Source organism: Haliotis cracherodii, unplaced genomic scaffold (genome assembly GCF_022045235.1).
Source record: "Haliotis cracherodii isolate W230 unplaced genomic scaffold, xgHalCrac1.p SCAF_9, whole genome shotgun sequence".
Classification (NCBI taxonomy): domain Eukaryota; kingdom Metazoa; phylum Mollusca; class Gastropoda; order Lepetellida; family Haliotidae; genus Haliotis; species Haliotis cracherodii.
Genome location: NW_027266343.1, coordinates 38,633,802 through 38,659,105, shown reverse-complemented (window position 1 = coordinate 38,659,105; position 25,304 = coordinate 38,633,802). Strand labels below are relative to the sequence as shown.

At 37.8% G+C, this 25,304-nt stretch overlaps 1 protein-coding gene across 4 annotated transcripts in view; it reads right to left on the bottom strand.

Annotated features, from left to right (window-relative positions):
- LOC139453409 (slit homolog 2 protein-like) overlaps positions 1-25,304 on the bottom strand; it is a 181,341-nt gene that overhangs the window by 113,675 nt on the left and 42,362 nt on the right. For all 4 annotated transcript variants that reach the window (XM_071235093.1, XM_071235097.1, XM_071235095.1 and 1 more), the window contains exon 4: positions 24,063-24,134. In XM_071235093.1, coding sequence (XP_071091194.1) covers positions 24,063-24,134 — 72 coding nt within the window. The remainder of the gene's footprint in view (positions 1-24,062; positions 24,135-25,304) is intronic.

Here is a 25,304-nt window from a genome sequence, read left to right as displayed (position 1 = left end):
CACATAACAGATGGGGGTGTTCAATGAGATTACCGTATACGAGGACTGTCAACTTTTCAAGCTCAACATTTTATTCCTGATTATCTTAAAGATAGCATGTGATAAACTGCATCATTATGTTTAGATATTGATTTTTATTAACTTGGAAAAATATTGAACTGATGGACCACCATGAAGGAATTTCCCACTGGCATACACATGTTTTGAAAATAATGCTGATTCAGAGAGCAGATCCACAGAAGTTTTCACAAAGTCGTCTCCCTTCATGGAAATCTCTGACTTTGAAGTAACAAAAATAAGGGTTTGATATGTATACACCTTTCCCCTCACCTCTTATCATTAATGATGTTTTGTTTGCTTGTTGTTTAATGCCACGCTCTACAGTATTTCAGCTAAATGATGTCAGCTTGTAAAATAATCAAGTCTGGACCAGACATGTCCTTGTACCCCAATGGCGTGGTTCGGTGCTCACAATATTGATCACTGGATTGTCTGGTTCAGGCAGGATTATTTGAAGACCGCCATTGTATAATTTGAATATTGCTGAGCGTGGCGTTATACAACAAACAAAACAAATCTCAATTACCACCATCTCAACGACATCAGTGTAAGAGTATAAAACAGATGAATTTCCATTAGAAGAATCCCAGATCTTGACGCTTTCATAAAAAACATACCATGCTAACCGAACAGACATTTCATTCACAGAAGATCTTTACCCTAAAAATAAATATCTAAAATCCCTTAGAAACATGTCAGCCACCTCAAAAAAGAAAACCTTATCCACAAAATCAAAGATGGGAGTTAATACCTGAATATTTATTTCCCCTGCCCTCAATCTCAGATTAAGTTTCTACATGAAGAAAGACAGCAGCGTAAGGTTGTGTGTGGACTTGTGACTGATGAAAACAGCTGATCCTGCAGGTCATCTGTGCTTGATTGTGTCATAAACCTGGCTTGTTTATGACAACCATCTTGACATGCACTCCTAACTCAGTGCCTATAAGCACCCACAGTGTTATACACTTGTTTTATAGGAAGATATGGGTCTGAATTAAACTGGATCTGTGAATGCCAATACTGTCTGTCTCATTTGCACAGCTGTATTCTATGAAGAATACTGCTATGTCTATGTCATTCAAAGAGGTTAACAGGTAAAATTGCCACTTAATTACGTCTCGTGAAGCCAATTCAATTAATTCTAATCTAATTAATAACAAAGTTATCAAAATGAAAATGGAATTATGTCAAATTATTGGAAGACAAGGTCCTGAAATAGATTCTGGCTCTAATATAAGATAAAGTTGTAAGAAAATAGTTTATTTTGATGAAAACATCTGGAGTCATCACTGATTTTCAGGGATCCATTCCTATAATTTTCACCAATATTTTGCCTTTGATGTCAATCAGAATCTGTTTCGGGAGATAACAGAAACTGATGTTTTTCTGGCGTTTTTTTTTTTAAACTGCTCATGAGATATGGAATACAAATTTTATTTCTTGTTATTATTGAAAACCTTAACCGATCATGACCAAAACTGTAGAGGTTGCGATATAAATGGGTAGAGAACATTGCTTTGACTAACAAATATTACTTCAAAAATAACTTAATTAACAAATGACACGAACATGATAAAAAAAAAAGACAGGATCTAATCAAGATCTAATCTATCTTAGTAATTGTTCAGAATCGTAACTCTACTCTTGAAACCTTGACACCCCAATTACCATAGGCAGGGGGGTCCACATCCTCCTTTTGAAAACCAAATGTAGTAGGCAGTAAAACTGACTGAGAGAGGATTTTTGATATTTTGGACCCCTCCCTTTTAAAAATGCTGGATCCGCCCTTGATTACCATTCTGTATCTACATAACAAGGAACAAAGATGAGGCCAATTAGTTCTGACAGGCAACAAGGTATGTGCATGTCTTTCCCCAAATCCAGGCTGCTGCCATATTGTCTCTAGTCTTGTTCCATGAAAAGGTTTTCCTTGTGACTTATTAAATATACCAACGGACACAATTCAAGCCTCTGCTGGCCTGTCCAGCAGGACCCAGGTGTTTGGTTACAAATTGTTAAGTTGTGGAGGTCAAGTCTAAGCATAGATTCAATCAATTTTTAGTTAAGTCAGAATATTCCTGAACTAACATGTGTATAGAATAAAGGATTTGCTGAGGATATGAAGCTTCAAAGGATATCAGCCTGTTTGATGCCAACTTGACTGATTATTTTCTAAATGAATAGTGAAGTTTGAATTATCAAGCTTCCTCTCTACCTCCACTACAGCATTTGTTGTCTGTGGTGGGAACAAGCATGTTTACAGTTAGACATCACAGAAATAGATGTCTGCATTAAAAATTGATTTATGTCTATTGCAAAACTTGACAGTTTCAAGAGAAGTAGTAATATTTATCCTATGCATCGGGACAGTGTTTCTCCACAAGATGCGGGGGTGAATAAGTATGAAAATTCCAATACTGATGACTTCCAAATGTGGCTGTTTTCCAATGTATAGTACTATTCTCAATGTATAGTAGTATTCTCAATGTATAGTACTATTTTCAATGTATAGTACTATTCTCAATGTATAGTACTATTCTCAATGTATAGTACTATTCTAAGCATTTGGACATTGTGTTTTTATAACCAGAAAGCAGCATGCATGTTATATAAACAAAATTTATAAAATAAGCAATAAAATCAGAAGCATTTGTCATGTCTACATTTATGCATCTTGTTGTGTTTAGGCAAGTTCCTACTTGTGTTGTGTTTTTCAAAAATCTTGAGATTGACTAAAGACAGACAGACAGACAGACAGACACCTTTATTGACAAACACACAAACACACACACACACACACACACACACACACACACACACACACACACACACACACACACACACACACACACACACACACACAAACACACACACACACAGAAACGATATTATTTCACCAAAAACATTATTTCTAATTCCAATATTCATCATCTTTCAAATATGATCCACAAGTAAACCAATTTAAATAAACTGCACTAAAAAGTATCATTTTGTCCATTTATCCAGACAGGGTATTCATAAGGCTTAATGGTTGATGTTAAATATTCCGACCATCCAGGAGCTGAGACAGTTCAAGTGCTTGCAATAAGCAACGGTGTAGGCAGAATTACTGTGGAAATGAATACCATGTGAGACAGATTACACAAGAACTGGCTAGCCTTGAAATGAACATCATTACTCAACAAGAGAGATGTATTCCAAATGATGTTCAAGAGCTGCTACTTTGAAACCCATTGCTATAGAGGACTGCCATGCAGACCAGAAAGTATTATAAGGTTTTTTGTCTTCCTTGGTAATGATATATGTCAGAACAAGATTTACTTGTCAAGATGAAATATCTATAACATTTTTATTGATAGATGGTGCATTAACATAATTACATTTTGTTCTATTTTCAGATAGATGGATTTATGATTTAAGTCTTTATTGTTATTATGGTAATAATCATTGAAGGGAGTCATGTTAAATTTGTTCAAAACAACTTCCTGGCTTAAATAGGGAAAACAGCTTTTTCGGAATTGGAAAGTATGTCCTTTCAGTCATAACATCCCATTTGTTGTCTGGAAAATAGTTCCGATAAACAATCTGAAATAATCACATTCTCGTATAAAATTTGAACTCTCAAGCAAACCAAATATAAATATTACTAAGATCTCAGTTTATTTCTTGAGCCTGATTGTCAGAAAAAGACCAACAGCTTAAAAATCAAAGTTGGCACTTTCATCCGCAATTGGCGCCAAGACCCTGGCACGAACTACATGAGGCATCGTCCAAGAACAAAGCCCAATATTTCACCTCCAAGCGTTCTGAACATGACCTCATAATTAGAAAACATTAGCCCATCCGGTAACTAACGGCTGCCGATCATCTCTCAGACTAGCCATTCCTGCACTATCAGCAGCTCAAAAAGAAGTAAATGCTATTAGCTTATTTAACACATGAATAAATCCCTCAGTTAAGTTTAGCAAGGGAAGATAGACTTCTTCTGACAAAACCTTTGTCTTGGTGAACTGTTTATTCATTGGGAAGATCTCATTGGAGCTGGGATAATTATCAAATTCCTTGTGTCCTAGAAGAATTTTAGAAACTCTTTTATTTTCCGAGGATAATTGCCTCCATTTATAAGACTTTCATGAAGAAACCAGACACAAAGCTGTTTGGGTTTTTTAACCCTAATGAATTACGACAATTGCATTTTTTGTTGTTGTCTCAGACAAACAATCTATTCATGTATTACAGCATGGAAGATACTGATTTCATTTTATTATGTAAGTGTAGGATTATATGAATAAATAAAATTTAATACTTTGATTATATATGCATGTGACAATGGAGCCAAGGTGGGTTGATCAATACCTCCAATCAAATTTAGACATTGTATGTCTGTATTGCATAATATTCTGAAAAAGGTATTGAATAAATTTGAATATCATACATTTCATATTAAATTTCATGGTATATTGTTAATACTCAAACAAAGAAGAAATAATGGGGTTGCAGGTGAACCAAATTCACTTAATCGACAACATGAATGATATTCATTGAAATAGTCAAGACCTTTCCATAACTGATTGAACGAATCCGACTATATCATGAGAAGGTGTTAATGAATAACCATTAAATAGTAATGATACCATGTGCATGCATTTTGCCCTTGGACAAACCCTCTAAACATTAGATGTGTTCACAATAATGCTGACCATTAGTAAAGAATAAACTTTATATAAATGTATGTTACATAATTTTACTAAAAGAGTAAAAAACAGAAACAAATATTCAAAGACAATATTCGTGCAGCTTCGAAAGACGGTTTCCCATATTCTTTATGCTTGAGTCATAAAAACGCTTCAACCTCATTTCTGAAGGGCACTCTGATATGTAAATGCAGGGATAAATATGACATTTAATGGAATTCGTTTGATAAATCGGGGATAAAAACTAAACAAAACAGTGTTCAAGAATCCCCCCGAAATCCATCAACTTCAAAAGTGACTCTTTAGTTTTGGAGGAGGCGGATCAGAGACCTACGCAACCATCAAATGCACTAGTGTGCAATCTTCATATCCATCTAATGCACAGGGGGACCCAGAAATCTGGATGTTCGTATCTGGAGTTCTTCAAAGTCCTGTCTTTCATCAGTGTAAAGAGGGGATCCCTAGGGAGCTGCACCTCGGGAGGCCCAGGCAAAGGATGGTATCCAAGGAAGTTATTAGAATTGCAGCCAGAAGCTTTATCGTTTAGCGGTGTACAACAGGCCTTGCTGAGAGCCAACTGGCCGCTGGTCGTCTGGAAGGCAGGTGGAGGCGGTATTGGCACATTCACAAGATGTTTGACATGTTTTGTGGGGTAAAGGATTGAGCTAGGTCTGAGGGCCAGATAGTGCCATGATGTTTGTCTTTTTGTTGTTTAACCCTACAATATTTCGGCTATATGCCTGCAGTCTGTAAATGATTGAGTCTGGACCAGACAACCCAGGGTTCACATGAAGAGCATGGATCTACATCAACCAAGTCAGTGAGCCTGACCACCTGATCTGGCTTCTTACAACAAGCATGGGTTGTTGAAAACAGTGCCAGAAGACAATATAGTGCCATAAGACACTCAAATATGTCATCACAATATGTTCTGTGGTGAGGCGAGTACATAATTTGCGGAATGCATGATTGGCAGTGGGTCTATCTTCGGGAATATTTCGCAAACACTTTGAGTCAACTCACTCATGTAGCAGTTTCCTGTCTGACAGTGCTTTCAAAAAGTATTAAAAAGCTGTCAACACACTGACATCTAAATCACCCAATATTGAAGTCTCCGATTTGTATTTAGTTATACAGGAAAAAACAACATTGGGAGATACAATAAGAGCAATATAAGAAGTTGTCATCCATCTCTTGAGCGAAAATCTATCAATTGAAAAAAAAGAAACTATCCTCCATATAACACATCACAGAGTCCGTACACTGTATAGCATTTTTGTAATATGAGGAAAGCGTTACTTCTTTTTAAAATACAGTAAACTACGGTCATAACAAACTCAAAGGGACCACTGATTTTAGTTCGTAATAACCCTAGCATAAATACAGCATATATACAGGAAATGACAGGGACCAAAAAGCCTTTTTGTTATATCCGTCAGTTCGTTATAAGCATGTTCATTATAAACATAGTTTACTGTTTTCAATTTTTGTGACAAAGATAAACAGTGAGTGAGTGAGTGAGTGAGTGAGTGAGTGAGTGAGTGAGTGAGTGAGTGTGGTTTTACGTATATAAACATTTCAGGCTTGTTAGCATAAACCACAAAATTTATCTTTCAATTCTGTTCTTTTTCCACCAAAATAATATTCTAATAAGAGCCCCCTATTTCTAATTTTGAGAGCGCCCTGGGTGCTTATTACGTCGAATATGGTAATAGCCAACTAGATCAAGGCCAGGGGTCCTCAATACATGCAGATTGCCTCCAAAATCTGTGAAGAAAATTTTGGTTTATTCTTGACTGTGTACATCTGGTGTTGATACCACAGTTGATATATAAGTAGTCTAGTAGCGTGATTGTACTGTGTGGTAGCTCAGACGCTTATATCTAATATACCTATAAAATATGCACATACCAACCTGTGCTTCATTGAAACATATTCCCTGCCAATGAGATAGTCAGGTTCATGTTAATATCGACCTCAACAAAGAGGCAAAGCCTAATGTCAGTCATGAATTAAATATTTCTGTGATAATTTTATTTGATTAAATTTCTATTAATGGAGACTTGACTTCAAAGGTTAATTGTACTATCTATCTTCTGATACTTTGACACAATTAATTCAATCTTCAGTTATTCTGGCAACCTGATGTTTCTGGATTTGAAGAGACTCATCAAAACTTACAAACAGATCTACATGAATTAATTTTGTACCTTGGATCCATTACAACGTAAATAAATTGCAAGTGATTTCTTGACATTTGATTGGCTTACCAAACAATTTTTTGTGTTAATAATTCCAAAAACCAAAGATAGGAGTCCAATAATGGACTACTGTGTTCCTGATTAGCTGATGATAGAATGGGCAGGTCTTGTGTTGGATTACTTGTGTTGGATTACTGCACAGAACGATTACATATTGTTGTGTTATTGATTGGTCTATGAAGTTATTATTGTTTAATAAAAACTTTTACGGAGGTATAAACGTAAATATCAGTCTGCACACTGTGTAAACTCTTGTATGATGCTTTTGTCATTTATAATGTCAACAAGACTGTAAGTTTTATTTCCATCTGAAAGCATGGAAAAGGGCATGAAAAATAATAGTGTTGTATTTCTTGTTTCACGTAAAGAAAAAATCACCAAATAAATGGTGATGTTCACGGTTGCTGTCTTTTGTCTCCAGTAACAAGCGGAATTCCAATGTCACCGACAACAGACATGTACACATTTCCAACCAAATCGCATTTGAAGGGCAATTACAGCTGAAACGTTTCATAACAATTCTAAACTGAATCAAAATGAGGACCTCATTACCACTTCTACCACCTGAAAGCTGGGTATATATACAATGAAGAAACGTGGATTCCCTGCCAGGGTAGGTGAGAGGGTTTAAGGTTCAAGTCCAACATTGCAAGATGTGAGGAAGATTGTGGATGCTAGACATACTCGTGCAGGGGGTCCTGCAATCTCACGTCTGTTTCCTCACAACTACAGCCGTCTGCTCCTTGCCGTCTGCTCTACAGTTTCAGCACTTCGATAGCATCAGCTCATAGCTCTTACGACAAAAATGTGGCGACATCTTGGGTTGTAGATTGAATGTCATAACGATACATAGCTTTTTACAGAGCTTAATTACTTGTGTTGCATCTGGGAACCTTGTTACCACACATATTGTGACATTTTCTACAAAAACACATCAACACAAGAAAAATGTCGGAAGTAAAGAAAAAGTCATAAAATTTGCTAAGAAAATTTAGCTATTTACGATCATAAGTACAGAAAATACAAAATTTTGAAACCTTAGAGCATACCAAGCGAAACTGAGCTCAGCGTAAAACTCCTAATGACCTGTTATATATGGGTACCTGGTAGTATTGAAATTGTTGTAACAACATACAGTGATCGCTCGCTATTGCGCTCTTCGATAAAGCGCTACTTCGGTTACTACGCGCGGTAAGTGCAAAATAATAAAATATTAAAGGTTAGGCTTTAGTAGAGAATAATTTTCCTGTCACAGGATATACACTGTCATGAATTCCCCATCATAAAGTACTTACAAACCTGATTATTTAATCTTAATTAACTGCAGACTTTGCATGACAAACAAAGTCATAACTGTGTATTCATATATTTAGGGGCGGTTGGGTAGCCTAGTGGTTAAAGCGTTCGCTCCTCACGTCGAAGACCCGGGTTCGATTCCCGACATGGGTACAATGTGTGAAGCCCATTTCTGGTGTCCCCCGCCATGATATAGCTGGAATATTGCTTAAAGCGGCGTAAAACCATACTCACTCACTCATGTACCTATCTTAATGACCTTTTAAGACACATCATAACGAGCAAGAGACTGGTAACCCTAAGCAGTTTGTCTGCCACCTGATTAATATGAAACACTGGGATTAGTCTGTCTTACAGACCCTGATACAAATTTAGCCCATGCAAGTCTATAATGTTTGGCAAGTCTAGATTACTGCAGTATCAGAAATGAAAATGAAGAGTCTCTGGGCTCCTTCTTATCATATTTTTATTAAGATAATTGAACTGTTTTTTTCTGTACCTTATGTTCATTTCAGAGACTAGATGTTAGTCAACACTGAGATGTCAGGTATGGATTTTCAATTATACATTCTCAATCATACTATCATTTGTCATCTTCTGAATGTTAATATCATCATATACAAACACCAGTAACTATTTTGGATCACCAATCTCATCACACAAGCATCGAATCAATTAAATGTAGATGAAAAATGGTACCAAACATTGTCCTCTAACCTTGGCGTGAAATTGCTCAATCTTGACGCCGATTATTGATAAATAATCACCTCTTCTGAATTAATGGAAATATTTTGGATGACTTGAAATGACAGGTGAGATTAAATATGTATAGGGAATGTGATTCACCGAGTTCCAAATCTGTTCTAGGAAAGATTAATTGATAAATGATTTAGATTCAATAGCTTTATATACTTCTTCAAATAGAATTGACATAGTAATACATAACATATCATAGTCAGACACTCCGTGTGACCCCATTCCTACCTCAACCAATAAACAGAAAAGTGTCTTTCCTGATAGGTCTCTTCAGTCCTCCGCCATGACTGTGATGTCACTGGGTGAGGTGAGGTGAGGTGAAATGGGGTTTAACGTCACGTCCAAGATTATTGCACTTATATAGCGACGTGCATGCACGTGTGTGTGTTTGTGTCGCTGCTTGTACTAGTCGGGACTGATGCCGATTTATAGTGCTAGCTCACTGAGATACCATGCCACAGTTTAACATGAATACCCACTCAGACACAGTATACTGACTCCGAGCCGACCAGTCCTTGTTTTAGCCCCTTAATGCCGAGAGCCAGACAGGGTAACAACAAGTACCATCTTTTAACGTCTTTTGGTATGACGCGGTCCGGGATCGAACCGCAGACCTTCCGCTCTCCGGGCGGATGCTCTACCACTAGACCACGGAGGCGGTCGTGATGTCACTAGGATGTCTCTCGTGGAGTAAAAGGGTAAACTCAGTGAGTGAACAATTTTAATCAACACAGGAAATTGTGACGAGAAAGAATGTCAAGTCTTTAAATGGCAATTAGAAGTGATACTTATAAGGAAGAGAATAGTTCCACAGATAAAGAAGTTGACATACATTAATTCTCTTCCTTAGAAAGAATGTGTTCATCTTAAAAACAGGTTATCTTGAATTATTAAAAAAACTATGCATGGTTTGCATGAAGAAAATTAATAAATAATGTCATGGAGGATGCACCCAAAGTAAACTATGTCATATTGTACAATTTAGCGTGAAACCCTCACTGAGTTCATCAGGACCCCAAACTGGAACAACAATTAACAAGCCCTGGTCTGTGGTCATTCACAAGACTAACGCTATAGTCCCTTATATCATTTTGATAGAAACAACTCCACTTAAAGAGAAAAGGAGCTCCATTGAGATGGGAGATTCAGAACTTGTGGAACATCTAGACTTGCTTCATTTAGGGCTATAGCATTACACTAAGGAAATATACATTGTATTAAGGTTTCGGGACTATGACAGACTAGCCATTCACCTATCCACTTGCTACAAAAAGTTGACAGATCAGCCCTCATCTCATGCCAATATCTTGAAATCAAAGTGTACAAAGTCATAAATCTGTATGACGACACAAGTTGGTTGTCCTCACTACAGCAGACACAATTCAGACTTCAGTGACACAATTCAGACTAGGGGTCGGAAACCCCTGGGGAGGGGCAGTCATAGTCTTACATGCAGACCCTGATACTAATATATCCAATAGAGCCCATGCAAGTCTAAAATGTTTGGCATGTCTAGATTACTGCGGTATCAAGAAGAGAGTCTCTGGGCTCCTTTTTATTTTATTCTTATCAAGATGATTTAACTGTTTTTTTTTGTAAGATATGTTCATTTCAGAGACTAGATGTCAGGTTAGGGCAGTTAGTCAGACACCCAGGAGTGTGTTGTGGTGTGGGGCAGGTGTTGTAGATATACCACTGGAGCACGACAACTGACATGACCATGACCAGTGTCACACAATTGGAGTGAGTGAGTGAGTTGCGTTTAACACGCTTTTAACAGTATTCCAGTTATATCACGGCATGTCAGCTTAATGTAGGAGGAAAGCCCGAAGTGATGCAGGTCTCAGAAGTTTACCACTTCGTCGAAACCCATGAGCACGGGTATGGTGCTGACAAACCTAGAAACATAATCGGGGCGAACCGGTATTTTAACCCACAATCATAGGTTTCTGGCATGCCCAAGGAACGCAACTCTGTACAGGAATCACGGCGCCTTAGACGACTGGACCACCCGTGCCCCCCACACAATTGGAGATCATGTCATGTCATGGAGTGAACATTTTGAACAGTTTAACATACAAATTTCAAAACTGAAAGCTTCAAATTTCCTAAATGTTACACTATTTTCCTTTTTCAGCATCATGGATATATATCAGAAATGACAGTCTTATTTGCAGCATCAATTTTAGTTGAAATTAAAAAAAACCCATAAGGTTTTGTAATCTCAGTAGGTGCATGTATCTTCATAAAACATAAAATGACTTCCTATTCCTGATTGGTTATCATTAAATCACCACACACGCTATCTCCTTGGCAGAATCCAATACATCAGCTGCCAAACCTCAGCTTCGTAAACTACATGCAAAATGGCTGAAGGTCACTCTCATACATCTGTCATCCAAGATAGAATTAACTTTCAATTACCATATAACGACACATAAAGTATTCCACACTTTTCAACAAGTCTATCAATGTATGCGATAACATGGCCATTTAATGACACAATGAAATGCATTTATGTGCATGGAGGCAAGCGATATTTACAATCTGCTGCCGTCGTAAAAATACTTCACTTCCAATATTATCAGAGAAACACGAGTCAGTGTAAACAGGGTGGGGGATAGTGAGAAGGTTAAAACGTGTCAATGGAATGTAATGCATGTGATAAAGACATTCTTCATAACACAGGATCCATGTGATATTACATATATAAACCAGGAGTAGGGGAGAAATAGACAATACAAGAACGCCAATAGCAGGAATAACTGGAAATTGACAATGATGTGAAAGACAAGCTCAAGTATTGCATGGCTTATTGATTTCAAAATAATTATTCATATTTATCTTATATTTCCACATGTTTGAGAAACATAAGATTGAGTGAGTGAGTGAGTTGGGTTTATTCCAGTATAATAACAGTATTTCAGTTATATCGCGGTGTGTCAGCTTAATGTGGGAGGAAAGCCTGAAGTGATGCAGGTCTCAGACGTTTACCACTTCGGTGTAACCAACGAGTATGGTGCTGACAAACCTAGGAAAGAAATTGTGGCAAACCAGGATTCGAACCCATGATCACAGGTTTCCCAAGGGAAGCAACTCTGCACAGTCAATTGTATCACGTTTCAGCTTCTTATTAATATTGGGGTGAAAAAAATGTTGCCACCTTGGTGAAGATCACTAGAACAGGTAAGGTTCTGTCAAACCCCCAAATCAAGATTAGAGCAATTAAAATTGACCCTATGCCCAGCAGATCCTGGCTCGGCTAAGGGAGGCAATGTTGCATGATGAATTGTTGTACCTTTAACCACTGCACCATCTACATCCCAAATAAACATGTGCAAGACAGATTGTATTACAGCTGGCATACATCTTTAATTCAGATCCCCAAATCTCTTTACCTGCGTAGAAAAATATTCTTTGTCTGACCTTAAAAAAGTCACCTTGTATCAGAAAAAACATAATTACTTACCTCTATATAGACATTTGCAGGAACCCTATCGGGGACATGTAAATATTTGATGCAATTATCAACATGACCTTTCACGTCAGGCATGTTCTGTGATAAGGTGCTCAATTATTTATATTAATATGAAATGAAGACGAACCAGACTTTGTGGAAGATTAACCAATTCTTCATCAATAGCAGAAAAAATGCTTATTAGAAAATAACATTTAGGTGTATCACCTCTAAAAGATCATTGTGAAATTTTGACTTGCATTAAATGAACAACATTGATAATAAGAATTATTATCATTTGAAGTATAAAAATATCATATGTTTGAGGAGATGAATATAAAACGTCTTTCATCTTTAATATTGTCTGAACAAACAAACAGTGGCCAATGCAATACACGCAAAAATAAACATGAGGGAGAACAACCCATCTCTGAAAACACCTGTAGAGAAATATACATCTTCCTTACAACTAATAACATATACCGGAGGGCTATTCTACATCCCTTACTACTGCAATACATGAAAGTGATATTTCCCTAACACTAACCTTTAGATGTTTTGTATGATCTTTGTTAATGAAATCCATGGCTAATATACAGTTAATATACTTTCAATGACATATCTTAATTAATAGTTGTCAGGATGAAAAAAAGCATAAATCAAGTAACATTTTCTTGGGCGGAGTGCATGCTTTTTTCTCCAAAACATACAGCTGTATTGAGAGGGGAGTGCTCATGATACATGCCTACAGTGAGTTTTGTTGATTTTTCCCCAATAGCAAAGACATTACCGTGAGCATGTTATACCGGTTATACTGAAGAACGCAATTTAATCAATGTTTTAAAGTCACATGACACTACTCTTTTCTTTGATGTAAAAAAAAAAGAAAAAAAAAGGGATTATTTTATTTATAGCCAAATATTTTGTTTTGCACAAATAGCAACAAAAATCAGAAATAACCATTTACACAAATTGGTGTCCAGCAAGGAATGCACTCGCATAAGTGGAGATATTGCTGATTCATAGGCAGAGAAAGAAGTTCAGCATGATAATCTCATGATGGCTGCTTTCATTCTTTACCCTCTACCACCGAGGGGCAGTCGGGTAGCCCAGTGGTTAAAGTGTTCGCTCGTCATGACGAAGACCCGGGTTCGATTCCCGACATGGGTACAATGTGTGAAGCCCATTTCTGGTGTCCCCCGCCATGATATTGCCGGAATATTGCTAAAAGCAGCGTGAAATCAAACTCACTCACTCACTCTACCAGCGAACAGAAGCTCATGATGTCATTGGTCCACTGCGTGTGTGTGCATGTGTGGGCTTGCTGTTTAACTCCGAACTAAGTGATATTCCTACATGATGATGGTCTGTAAACAGTCCACGCTAGACCAGACAATCCAGTGACTGACATCATGAACAGAGATCCACAACGTCGGGGCACAATTTTTGGGACAAAGATAATCCAGTGAGTGGGTGAGTGAGTGAGTGAGTGAGTGAGTGAGTGAGTGAGTTAGAGTGAGTGAGTGAGTGAGTGCGTTAGAATGAGTGAGTGAGTGAGTGAGTGAGTGCGTTAGAGTGAGTGAGTGAGTGAGTACGTGAGTGAGTGCGTTAGAGTGAGTCTGGGTCTTCAGCGTGACGAGCAAACTCTTTAACCACTTGGCTACCAGACCAGTCTTGGGAAGAGGAGTACACAAGATTGTCCAACACTAGTCTGACGTTCACTATTTCCTATCACCCTACCTGTAAAGTGCACCTGTGTTCATACACTACTTAAGGACACCACTTTGCTCGCCCCTCACATGTAATAAATTCTATTTCTTGTCATTCACAAGTGTCGTATTCCAAGGACTGCATTTAGCTTCAAGCTGCACACTCTGGAGACAAACTGAACTTATTCAAAACAGTATCAGAGCTGCATACAGATTTATAAGAACATTCACATAATTCCTCCCAAAATATGACTGTCCGTCAACCACTCATTCACAGAGTAGCTGTGATTATCATCCTCATTGAACCGATCCTGGTATTTATCATGGTTATTCACCACCTCAGGGACACCTATTGAACCGTATTCACACTGGACTGGAATGACACAAGTGCCTATTCTCGCACCATCAATATAATATCATAACCATAATACATGTCTATCTTGCCTGGGCCGGTCTTGTGACACACACTGGAGTGTGTATGTAAGAAATTTGTGACCTGCCCACAAATCAAGAAAATGTATTCAGCAACATTGGCAGTTCTCTGTGATAAAACTGAATAGAACTGGCAATGATACTCAGTAGGATTGTCCACTACAGTGAAGAAGAAATCTACTGACACTAACACTATAAGAGGGAGTAAGTATATGGGTTTAATGCCAGTCAGTTATATTACACTTATATCCCAGTGGGCTGTGATTGGACCTGGAGCACACAAACCAATGGGTGATAGTGTGAGCATTGTGTTACAGTCTATCCCAAAACCTATAAGTTTACTTGACTGAACTCACACCTTGGCATTATTTTAAGTAGACTCTACTCTTACATATGGGCTAGCATCAGCTTGTCTTAATTACTAAACTGAAATACATTTTGCAAGACTTTGCTTCGGCCTTGTGGTTAAAGTTGCAGCACCCACTTACACACTAATTCTCAGACACAGAAAGTTATGCTCCTCTGACCGAACATTATACAACCCTGGAACAGTGCTAACGGGCTGCTTATAGTTCTAATTCCCTCAAGATGTTAAGACCCCTCAACAATAACACTGATGTTAGTTGTACTTCCACCTGTTGGTACTAAGACCAGTATAGTGTAACGGCAAACCGAACCCTGGAGTATGTTTGGCTTATAGCAGTTACCCTCAAGGGTTTTCGTCCAATTACAGAACCAACCTACTTGAGTTAAACACTAACAACACCCTCATCGTGAAAGGGCGGCAATAATCACATCCCAAGTTATTCCTGGCTTCTGCTATTGACCATTTAGTATCTGGCTCCAACCAATGTTGGCATCAATGGTAAAAATCCCATAGACTTGGAGGATATCAGTGACAATGATTGTCATACCATGGTAATTCTTTAAACACTGTTTAATCTATCTATCTTTAAAGAACAAACCTGTCCAATAAAACAAGTTCATTATTATTTCATGATTAAGATAATACTGTAGGATTTCATTGCATTTTTGCATTATTCTTGCACAGCTTATCTTGACTATAGGGATTATGCTTCAGCACCAAGTTGCACATAACACCTTCACATTCTTAACAAATCCTACACTGTTGAAACAAAAGGACAAAACCTGCCAAGTAACTGTCACATCTCTCCAAAAATCTCCTTTCGAAATCAATGAACCCTCTTCTCTCACCTCTGAGACTGCAGACATAAAAACACACGACAGGATGGCAGAGAAACAAGATGGCCGCCCAGAATCTTCTCCAGCCCAAATGGCAGCACTTCAAAGGTGGTGTGAAGTATAATATCCTTATTTACGATGTTGACATCTGTAGGTGTCAGTAATAAAGTCACCAGTTGTCAGCTCTGTCAGTGTTTGATATGCACAACCAGTAAATAATAAAACCCTATTATGTGTCAGCTAAAGACATCATAAACAAAATGGCGGACATCTTGATCCCACATAGCCAGACACTGATGAGGACATTTAAGCCTAATGAATTATTGTCTCCACTAAGTATTTCTTCTCTCTTAAAATCTATCCTAAATACACAGTGTAAGCAGTCAGGGGGGGTTATTATTTACCCTATTCCTTGTGCTCCTTAGCGTATGATTGGCAAAAACTAATTCTCACAAATATTATGGGAGTACAACATTTTATTATGATTAATATTTGTTTGTTTCCGCCACTGTTTGGTCACCGTGACAACATATTAATGAAAATTAATTCATGTTACAGACAATCCTCTTTACAAGGCTTATCAGCAAACAGATCATGGGCAAGTTTGTCAACCTCATCAATCATCCTGTTTTCCTCATAATTTCTACAAAGGAAAATGAATGAATGAATGAATCATGTTTAAACACAAGCATGACAGTGGTTGACTCTCATGCACAGAAACAAGATGGAGTAACAGGTTCTTTAAAACAATTTAATTTCAACCCCTGTGAAAATCCGGGTTAGAATTGTTCTTCGACAACCCATGCTTGGCACAAGAGGCAACTAACATGATCCGGTGGTCAGGCTCGCTGACTTGGTTGATTCATGTCATCGTATCCAAGTTACATGGATTGATGGTCATGATGTCAATCAATGGATTGTCTGGTCCAGACTTGATTATTTACAGACGTCATATAGCTTGAATATTGCTGAGTGCAACAGTAAACAACAAACAAACAAAATTAAACGGCATTTTGTGCCCCAACAATAGAAAGTTGATATCTAAACTACACAAAGTTAGATGTAAAAATGTTTGGTTAACTTGTGATAGGTCCATGTAGCCAAACAATGAAAAAATACAGTTTGGCAAAAAGTGAAAAACACCTTCTTAGATGAAATTGATGTTAGGGCTAAACAACATAATAAATTCCTGTTAAACTCAAATCACTGATTTTTTTTCAAATTGGTTATGAACAGTACTGTTATAGTCAGTGACAATCTCTTGTTTCCAGCTTTGATGACCAAGCAATTCCTATGATTCACTTTATGCCTAGGGATGGAGACTGATGGTATTGTTATTGATACAGCTTATACTGTACATGATGTATAGTGACACGGACATTAGTAGATACCATCTCTTGTCTGGAGCCAACCGTCATGTATTCGTAAACACACAATATATTTCATATTTCGCCCATTGGCGCTAGGGTATACCATGATTGTATCTGATGTTTATTGCAGAATAGTGGCCCATCTGACACTGCGTCTACAGGTACAGACACATGCGTTTGTAGAAGTGGTAAAGTTGGTATGTTTCAGAAGCGGTATGCACCATAGTAAACGTATACATGGCTGTTGGGGGCTGATATCTAAGGCATCGGTGTCTGGAATGGTTTTGGTAAATGTATCACAGCAGGAGTTGAGATAATGGGTTCCATTTGGGGAAATGGAATGAAATTTAACAGACCTTAGGGTCATGTTGTCTATTGTGCAATAAGAAAGTACAGGTATGTACCCTGCAGTGGAGATAACAACCTCACGTTTCTATCATCATCATCATCATCATCATCATCATCTAAAGAAGGACTCTATTGTTAAAATAGCGCAAAACAGTTTCACATCAAGACAAGGCCAATTTGCTTCAAATGTTTTACAAAGGAAACTTTCTTCCCAAACTTTGAAAAGTAAATAGTCTGATAAAATGCTTAAATTGCTTAAAGAAATACATTTGTGAAAATATAAATTTGTTATATATTTAAAGAAATTGGGTTTTTTGAAACCCCCAAAAATTGCCTTTTTCTTCTGGCCTCAAACTCAATCAGCAGTTCAAGAGAATTTCTTTCATCTTAATGTCCAGGAATACAGGAAATAAATCGAGCACACGAAGCACATTTGATGTATTATTCCAAGTTCTTGATACACGCTCATCTCCTCTGAACCTGAAGCTGTCTCCCTCATCCAGTTGAGCACATAGAAAATGACAGTGTTAAAAGCAAGCATGCAAATAATATCAAATATCCACATGCAAACTTCGTCTGTTTAATGTAAAGCCAGAACGAGACACTGTGGCTGTTGGCCATCTTTGATGTATACGGCCAATATTACCTAAACAGGTAATTGCGGATTAACATTTAAACAGCATTACGATAATAATTGAACACACAATGCAGAACCTGCAAGACTATACGACTTGCACATTTCATGAACTGTGAATGGTTCGGAAAGCTACCGTTGTTTATTTAAGCTCCATAAAAGATTAATGGGGATCGGACATATTTGGATATCACTTACGAAACCCGATACCATGAACACACCAATTTTCCCATATTTACATTTACTCAACAAATATGACCTAAGACCATATTTGATAATGGCTTAAAAGACATATGACAAGAAAAAAATCAATCTCGGGTAATTGGATGCTTGGGACATTCCAAGCCATGTCAAAGATGAATTCTGTGCAAATAATACTGGATTTAAGTTGGGTAAGATACTCGCTCAATTTCAACAAAAATATTGTTTTTCTTTCTTTTCAACAACAGTAGGTCATCGTGGCTTGTTTGGTCAGGTAGGGCATATCTAAGATAACATTTACTTTCACAACAAAATTGCATTATTCCTGTGTGTTTTAACTTATTTTCCCATTACGACCAGTTTCATCTACAGCCGATAGGTTTTGTGGACATATTTTCATGGCAATTATTGGATTTAAGGTGTTGAATTTTTTCCTAGCAAAGAATGCTGAATGAAATTCTCATCTGCATGTATCAATGTGGCAGTTTACTGGTTTAAAATTTAATTTCTGAGGAAAGTATTTCTTAAGAGTAGTGCTCACAAACGCTGACAACTTTTCTCCAGGTTTAATGACTATAATCAGTAATAAATGGACAAATGGATTGGTGTTGTATGTGTGTTTGTTATTAACACTGTACTCAGAATATCTCAAGCTTTATCATGTCCGCTGTTAAATTGTCTGGACCAGACAATCCAGTGATTGATGTTACGAGCAACGTCCCATGGTTGCCCACATAAGAGGGTTACAGTGTTTTATTTTTCTTCGGGATGTAAAGTGTTTCCCACAGAGTCCACATTAAGAGGGTTATCAACTTGCTTTGGGATGTATAGTGTTTCTCACAAGATCCGCATAAAGAAGGTAACAGTGTATCAACTTGCTTTGGGCAGGGTTTTACCTTGACAAAAGTGGGGGTCCGGGGGACTGAAAATGATTAATTTGAAGGGTCCTTGCAGTCAATATGAGGGTCCTGCAAAGTACTGTAATATGTATTGTACTGTACGTTTAGATAATTTGTAATGAACGAATGATCATGTGGACAGTGGTCATGATTGATGGATGAATTGATAGACACCCATAAATGCTCTTGATACGCTGTAGGTACAATGAATACTATTGTAGGTCACTCGGGATGCAGTATATATTTTTCTGCATCCATTCTCTACATTGTATGTACTGAATGCACATTTGTGCCTCACGTAAAAATCTGTTTGGGGTGCACAGTCTTTCTCACAGGGGTCCACATTAAGTGGGTTTAAGTGTATCAACTTTGTTTTGGGTTGCAGTCTTTCTTACAGGGGTCCATATTAAGAGGGTTAAAGTGTATCAACTTGGTTTTGGGGTGAAGTCTTTCTTACAGGGGTCCACATTAAGAAGGTTACAGTATATCAACTTGGTTTTGGGGTGCAGTCTTTCTTACAGGGGTCCACATTAAGAGGGTTAAAGTGTATCAACTTGGTTTTGGGGTGCAGTCATTCTTACAGGGGTCCACATTAAGAAGGTTACAGTATATCAACTGACTTCAGTGTACACCAGCGAACCCCCCACCTATTTTCCCAAACCCTTCACTCAGACTTTCCTGTTAACTTTAACAACAAAATAATTACATTTTATACAGTTGCAGCAAGTAGCTGCTAGTATAATCCTACCGAAACCTCAGGTGTTGCTTGGAAATCCCAGATCCCTTGAAGCAGCCAGCGGCTTTAAAACACATTATGCATTGTGTTTGCAAATACCTGGAGTTTGTAGAACTGAGAGTCTATCAGTTACCTAGCCGGGGCCTGCTGATAGCAGCCATAGGCTTGACACCTTCACTGTCAGCTCGCTGACAAAGGGACTTGAAATTGGTGAAATCCTGCTTAGAATATGTCTCCAGTAACAAAGTTGTTGTAATAGCTCCTCGGAAGACTCTCAGGTCATATGTGTCATTTTTTAAATTTTAGAATACAATTTCATACATCTTTATGGCAGTTTAATAAAAAAAATGAAATTTTTCACATTCGGCCTTTTATTTTTCATTTATTGGGTTATACTTTTCAGGGTCTAAAATTCATCTTACATGTTGTAGATGAATGAAATTTATTCTATTTATTTTTTCAACTTTCACATTGGTACTGCTACTAATAAACGAAAACAAAACAAAACATGTTGTAACATGCAAGATACCGAACGATAATTCATTTCTTTCTGCTAGAATAAAGATTTTTGTATGCATTATTCACCATTTTTTATGAACAGTGGTGATAAAATCTTGTGTTTTATTCATGTGTCACCTAACTTTAAAACAGAGCTGGCCAAAAGTGTTTTTGTGAGCGATGAATTTCACATCTGAAATCTTTGTATATTCTACAAGGTAGACAAGGCCCTAGGCAACAAAAGGGAAAAAATATCAGCAGACGACAATGTGACTTCTAAACAAGAACACCTTTCCTTGCAATTATACAGAGATGTCCCTGGCTGAACGTTGAGCAAAACTCGCCAGCAGACAAACACAGTCGGATATAGAGAAGACAAGACAAGATAGCAGTGACCTGTGGATTGACCTGAATACAAATTTGATTCTGATCCTGCTTCTGTGTCACCCGACGAGATACAAACATACAATTGCAAGCGTTATATACAGTCTCATTTGGCAGGCTTGATACTGCTTAAATTGTCCTTCTACCACACAAGAAAATATGCCTTACCCCTTAAGTATTGTCTATTACAATGAGGAGGTGTGGGTGAACGTTCTGTTGCAACAGAATAGCATTACATGGCTGAATTTTTGTTCCCCATGCCGTGAATATCTTGAAATCAATGACCATCAGATATGGACCATTTGAAGGCTTTAAACCTGGCTCAAGTTGAGTACTCATGCGTTAAAAGATTTGTAAATGATTAAGATATCAGAATATTCCATCGTGTAGATAGGATTGAGGCAAAGATAGGACAAGAACTGGAGAGGCTCGGTCATAAGGTTACATATTTCTTGACACAGTTTCAATGAAGTCCATTGACAATTATGTTTTTGTTCACAAATCGTATCTCTAACAACTCGAATTTGGGTCTATTCATAACCGGCTCCTTCTAGTCATGAATGACCTTGAGATAAACATGATATATTGACTCAATGAATTCATTCAACTAAACACATCACAACGGTGTGAGTACATTTTTCTGCAGTACACCAGGCCCATTGATAGTACATCATACAATTAACACTCTGTTCAAGCTGTTTGTAACACCTCATTCATTTAATATACGGTTAAGCCACTCTTATTCACCTAAAAGCCAGCCTATCTGGAAAATATTTACCTTTTTGTTACAGTCTAACTGATATAATCACATTATTAAAGTTGCTACTTATAGGAATGCCTGAGGGAAATCTAAACACCAGAAATGTCTAATTGGCTAATTGAAGCCTGACAGCCAAATTTTTAGAAGATTACACTGAGAGGCCTAAGGGTTTGTATAAAGTCAACTGTGACAGAAATTCTCAAATAAGTTAGACACACATAAGACTTTCAACCATCATTGATAATTCACATCTGCGCTTGTAAATATTGAAAAATCCAAAAGTAGAAATAGGTTGGTTTCAGGAAAGTAATCTCTTTAGGCAACCGACACAGTTTGCTCTCACTGCCCATTGTCCAGTGTATTGACCCATTTGGTTAACAGTATCAAGCTTTACAATTCTCACAACCTCTCCACCACAAAAACTAATCGGCCTCTACAGTAAGACATGGCTTTGTGAGGAGGCTTCGAGTTTGACACTCGGAAGAGGGTATGCCAGCTGAATACTATACCAGCGCCACCTGGTGGAGGTAAAGGGCCAACGAAGGTGTGAGAAACGGTGGTCGCGTTGAAAGGATTTGAAAGACTGTGGAAGGCTCGGAAGGCTTACAAGTGGTCAATATTCAAACTGTAAGCTAGAACTGTTCCTCCCAGAGGATACTAGGACCTACTCAGTTGACGGTTTGAGTGGTTACATATCAAAGGAGGTAATTATAGGCGGGGAAAACGATCTTGTTCAACACAAGTACAAAATTCATTCTTAGTGGACACAATGTAGTACTGTAACCATATGGAAATAAGTATTCAGCCGATTGATGAAAAATGTGAAGACTTTTCACATATTTACGAAATGTGATAAAAATATTATCATTCACCCGAATCGGGTATAAAAATAAACAAAATCCCATTAAGATGTATATACGTGGAAGATATACATATATACATAAGTATATGAGTGTGCGCTAAGGATTTCACTGAATGATAGTCAGTTGGTGGGAGGGTAAGAGACTGTTCTTTACAATACTCGGTTTGTTCATAAATATTTTGTGTTTGAGTAGAACATATTTGTGAAGCATTTTTCAATATGGTCTGGTGGCTTGAAGCCATATCCAAATAACGACTGGCTTTCTTCACAAGGCACTGCTGTACGAGTAGAACAAGGCTATATTTGTCATGTGTGCCCAAATATTTCCACAATGCATTAATCTGGAAAAAAGTATGTCATATTAATGATTTGACATAATGCTCAAAATTGTTGTGTGTATTCAATATTTACCAACACAATTACAGAATGTCTTTAAATATTTAAACAACCATCAAAATTATTAATTAAAGACAAAAAAGAGTTCCAGTGGAGAAGACTGTGCTATTACATTATATTTTTCCTCAGTTTTCTGGGTAATGAGTGAGTGAGTGAGTTGGGTTTAACGCCGCTTTTAACAGTATTCCAGTTATATCACGGCGTGTCAGCTTAATGTGGGAGGAAAGCCCGAAGTGATGCAGGTCTCAGACGTTTACCACTTTGGTGAAACCCACGTGCACGGGTATGGTGCTGACAAACCTAGAAACATAATCGGGGCGAACCGGGATTCGAACCCATAATCATAGGTTTCTGGCCTGCCCAAGGAACGCAATTCTGCACAGCGAATAGTGGCGCCTTAGACGACTGGGCCACCCGTGCCCCCTTCTGGTAATGAACATAAGCTTGTATGTCTAAGTGTTGTAGAACTTTATTTCTGTTTAAAAGTGTGACATCCATAAGCTTTAAATGTAGGACTGCTGCCTTATTTACCTTCAACCCTATGCCATGACGTTTTATGGTGTATTTTTGAATCCTCATTTTTATCTTGTTTTTCCTGAATGATAGTTATTTAGCCTTAGAAATTTCTTTTTTTGGCTTGTCCAGAAGATTTGTGTAAACTACTGCTTGGAGTTTGTAGCTATTTCTGCTTGAACAAGACAAAAATGTTTACTGTTTACATTTTCTGTCAATCTTATTCAGTTCCAATTTGTAGCAAAATTGAAGCATGGAGCACTGGTACAGAATGATAGTCTTCAATTGCCACTTGTCTAGTCAATGAGGAGTACCATCATTTTGACCTCAGCACAATTTAGTAGTCTCTGGCTAGCGGGCTAGCAGGCATTTCAAAGGTTAGTTATTTGACACTTGGATATACTGATGGTCTTCACGTTAATTGCATGAACATTGGACTTCTAGTGTTGGAAGATGCTTGCAACCTCCAAATTCGCTGAAGCTGCAACATTGGTTTTTGAATTTTTCTCTGGATTAGACTTGATGTGATCTGGATAATGTATTGAAACGACACACACAATTTTGAGCTCTATGGTAGAAGTGTCTGTACTCACAGCCTCAGGAGGTTGGGCATGTTTGCAAACAGGTTATCTGGGGTAGACACAAGCAGGTTCCGGTCCAGGCGCCTGAAACACAGAATCACAGATAGAATATAGAGACATGTCACAAAATCACAGATACATGATACAGAGACATAAAACACAAATTAGAAGTCAAAGATTGGTGTAACCATAACTTTCAAACTCAGGCGAAACAGTAACAATATCATAGCAAAACCATATAAGTCTGGAAACCCTGCAGAGTCGCCATGGAGACACTGCCCTCTGGAAGATATGGTTGGAGCATATATTACATGCTTGTGTGTATTTTTGTTTAACGCTGCACTCAACAATATTCTAGCAACATGCTGCGGCCAATAAATAAACAAGTTTGGACAATCCAGTGATTGGTATCATGAGCAATGACCCACGCCATTGGGGTACAATGACACAGAATCAACCAAGTCACCTTGCCTGACCACGTGTTCATCACCTCTTACAACCAGCATAGGGTGATGGGGACAAATTCTAACATCCTCACAAGGATATATATATATATATGATATGTAAAAAAAGAGTATAATTACTCTTTGACAACGATTTGTTAATACAGACATCACAGGCTCGCTGACTTGGTTGATGCATGTCATTGTATCCCAATTGCGTGGATCGATGCTCGTGATATCAATCACTGGATTGTCTTGTCCAGGCTCGATTATTTACAGACCGCTGTCATATAGCTGGAATATTGCTGAGTGCGGCATTAAACAAGAAACAAACAAACATCAGTGGGAACAGGGGGCGGTCGGGTAGCCTAGTGGTTAAAGGGTTTGCTCGTCACGCTGGAGACCCGGGTTCGATTCCTGACATGGGTACAATGTCTGAAGCCCATTTCTGGTGTCCCCCGCCGTGATATTGCTGGAATATTGCTAAAAGCGGTGTAAAACCATACTCACTCACTCAGTGGGAACAGCATATTTCAGATAAACAGGGTGTCACTGTACCATATTTTCTTGTGTATAATGTGCAACCTCCAAAATTTGGAATATGTTTCATTGGTGAAATCTTCTGGAGGAAGCAAAGAAAATTTGGTCACTCTGAGCCACAAATAATTAATTTGTTGCACTAACTGTTTTCAATGTAAAACTTGTGGGTTAATACATCAGAGATGAGGAACATGTTTTACTGGTAGAGCAGGCTGGCTTCCCCTTGCCTGCATTTCAGTGATCCATTCATATAATTTTCATCATTTAGCAT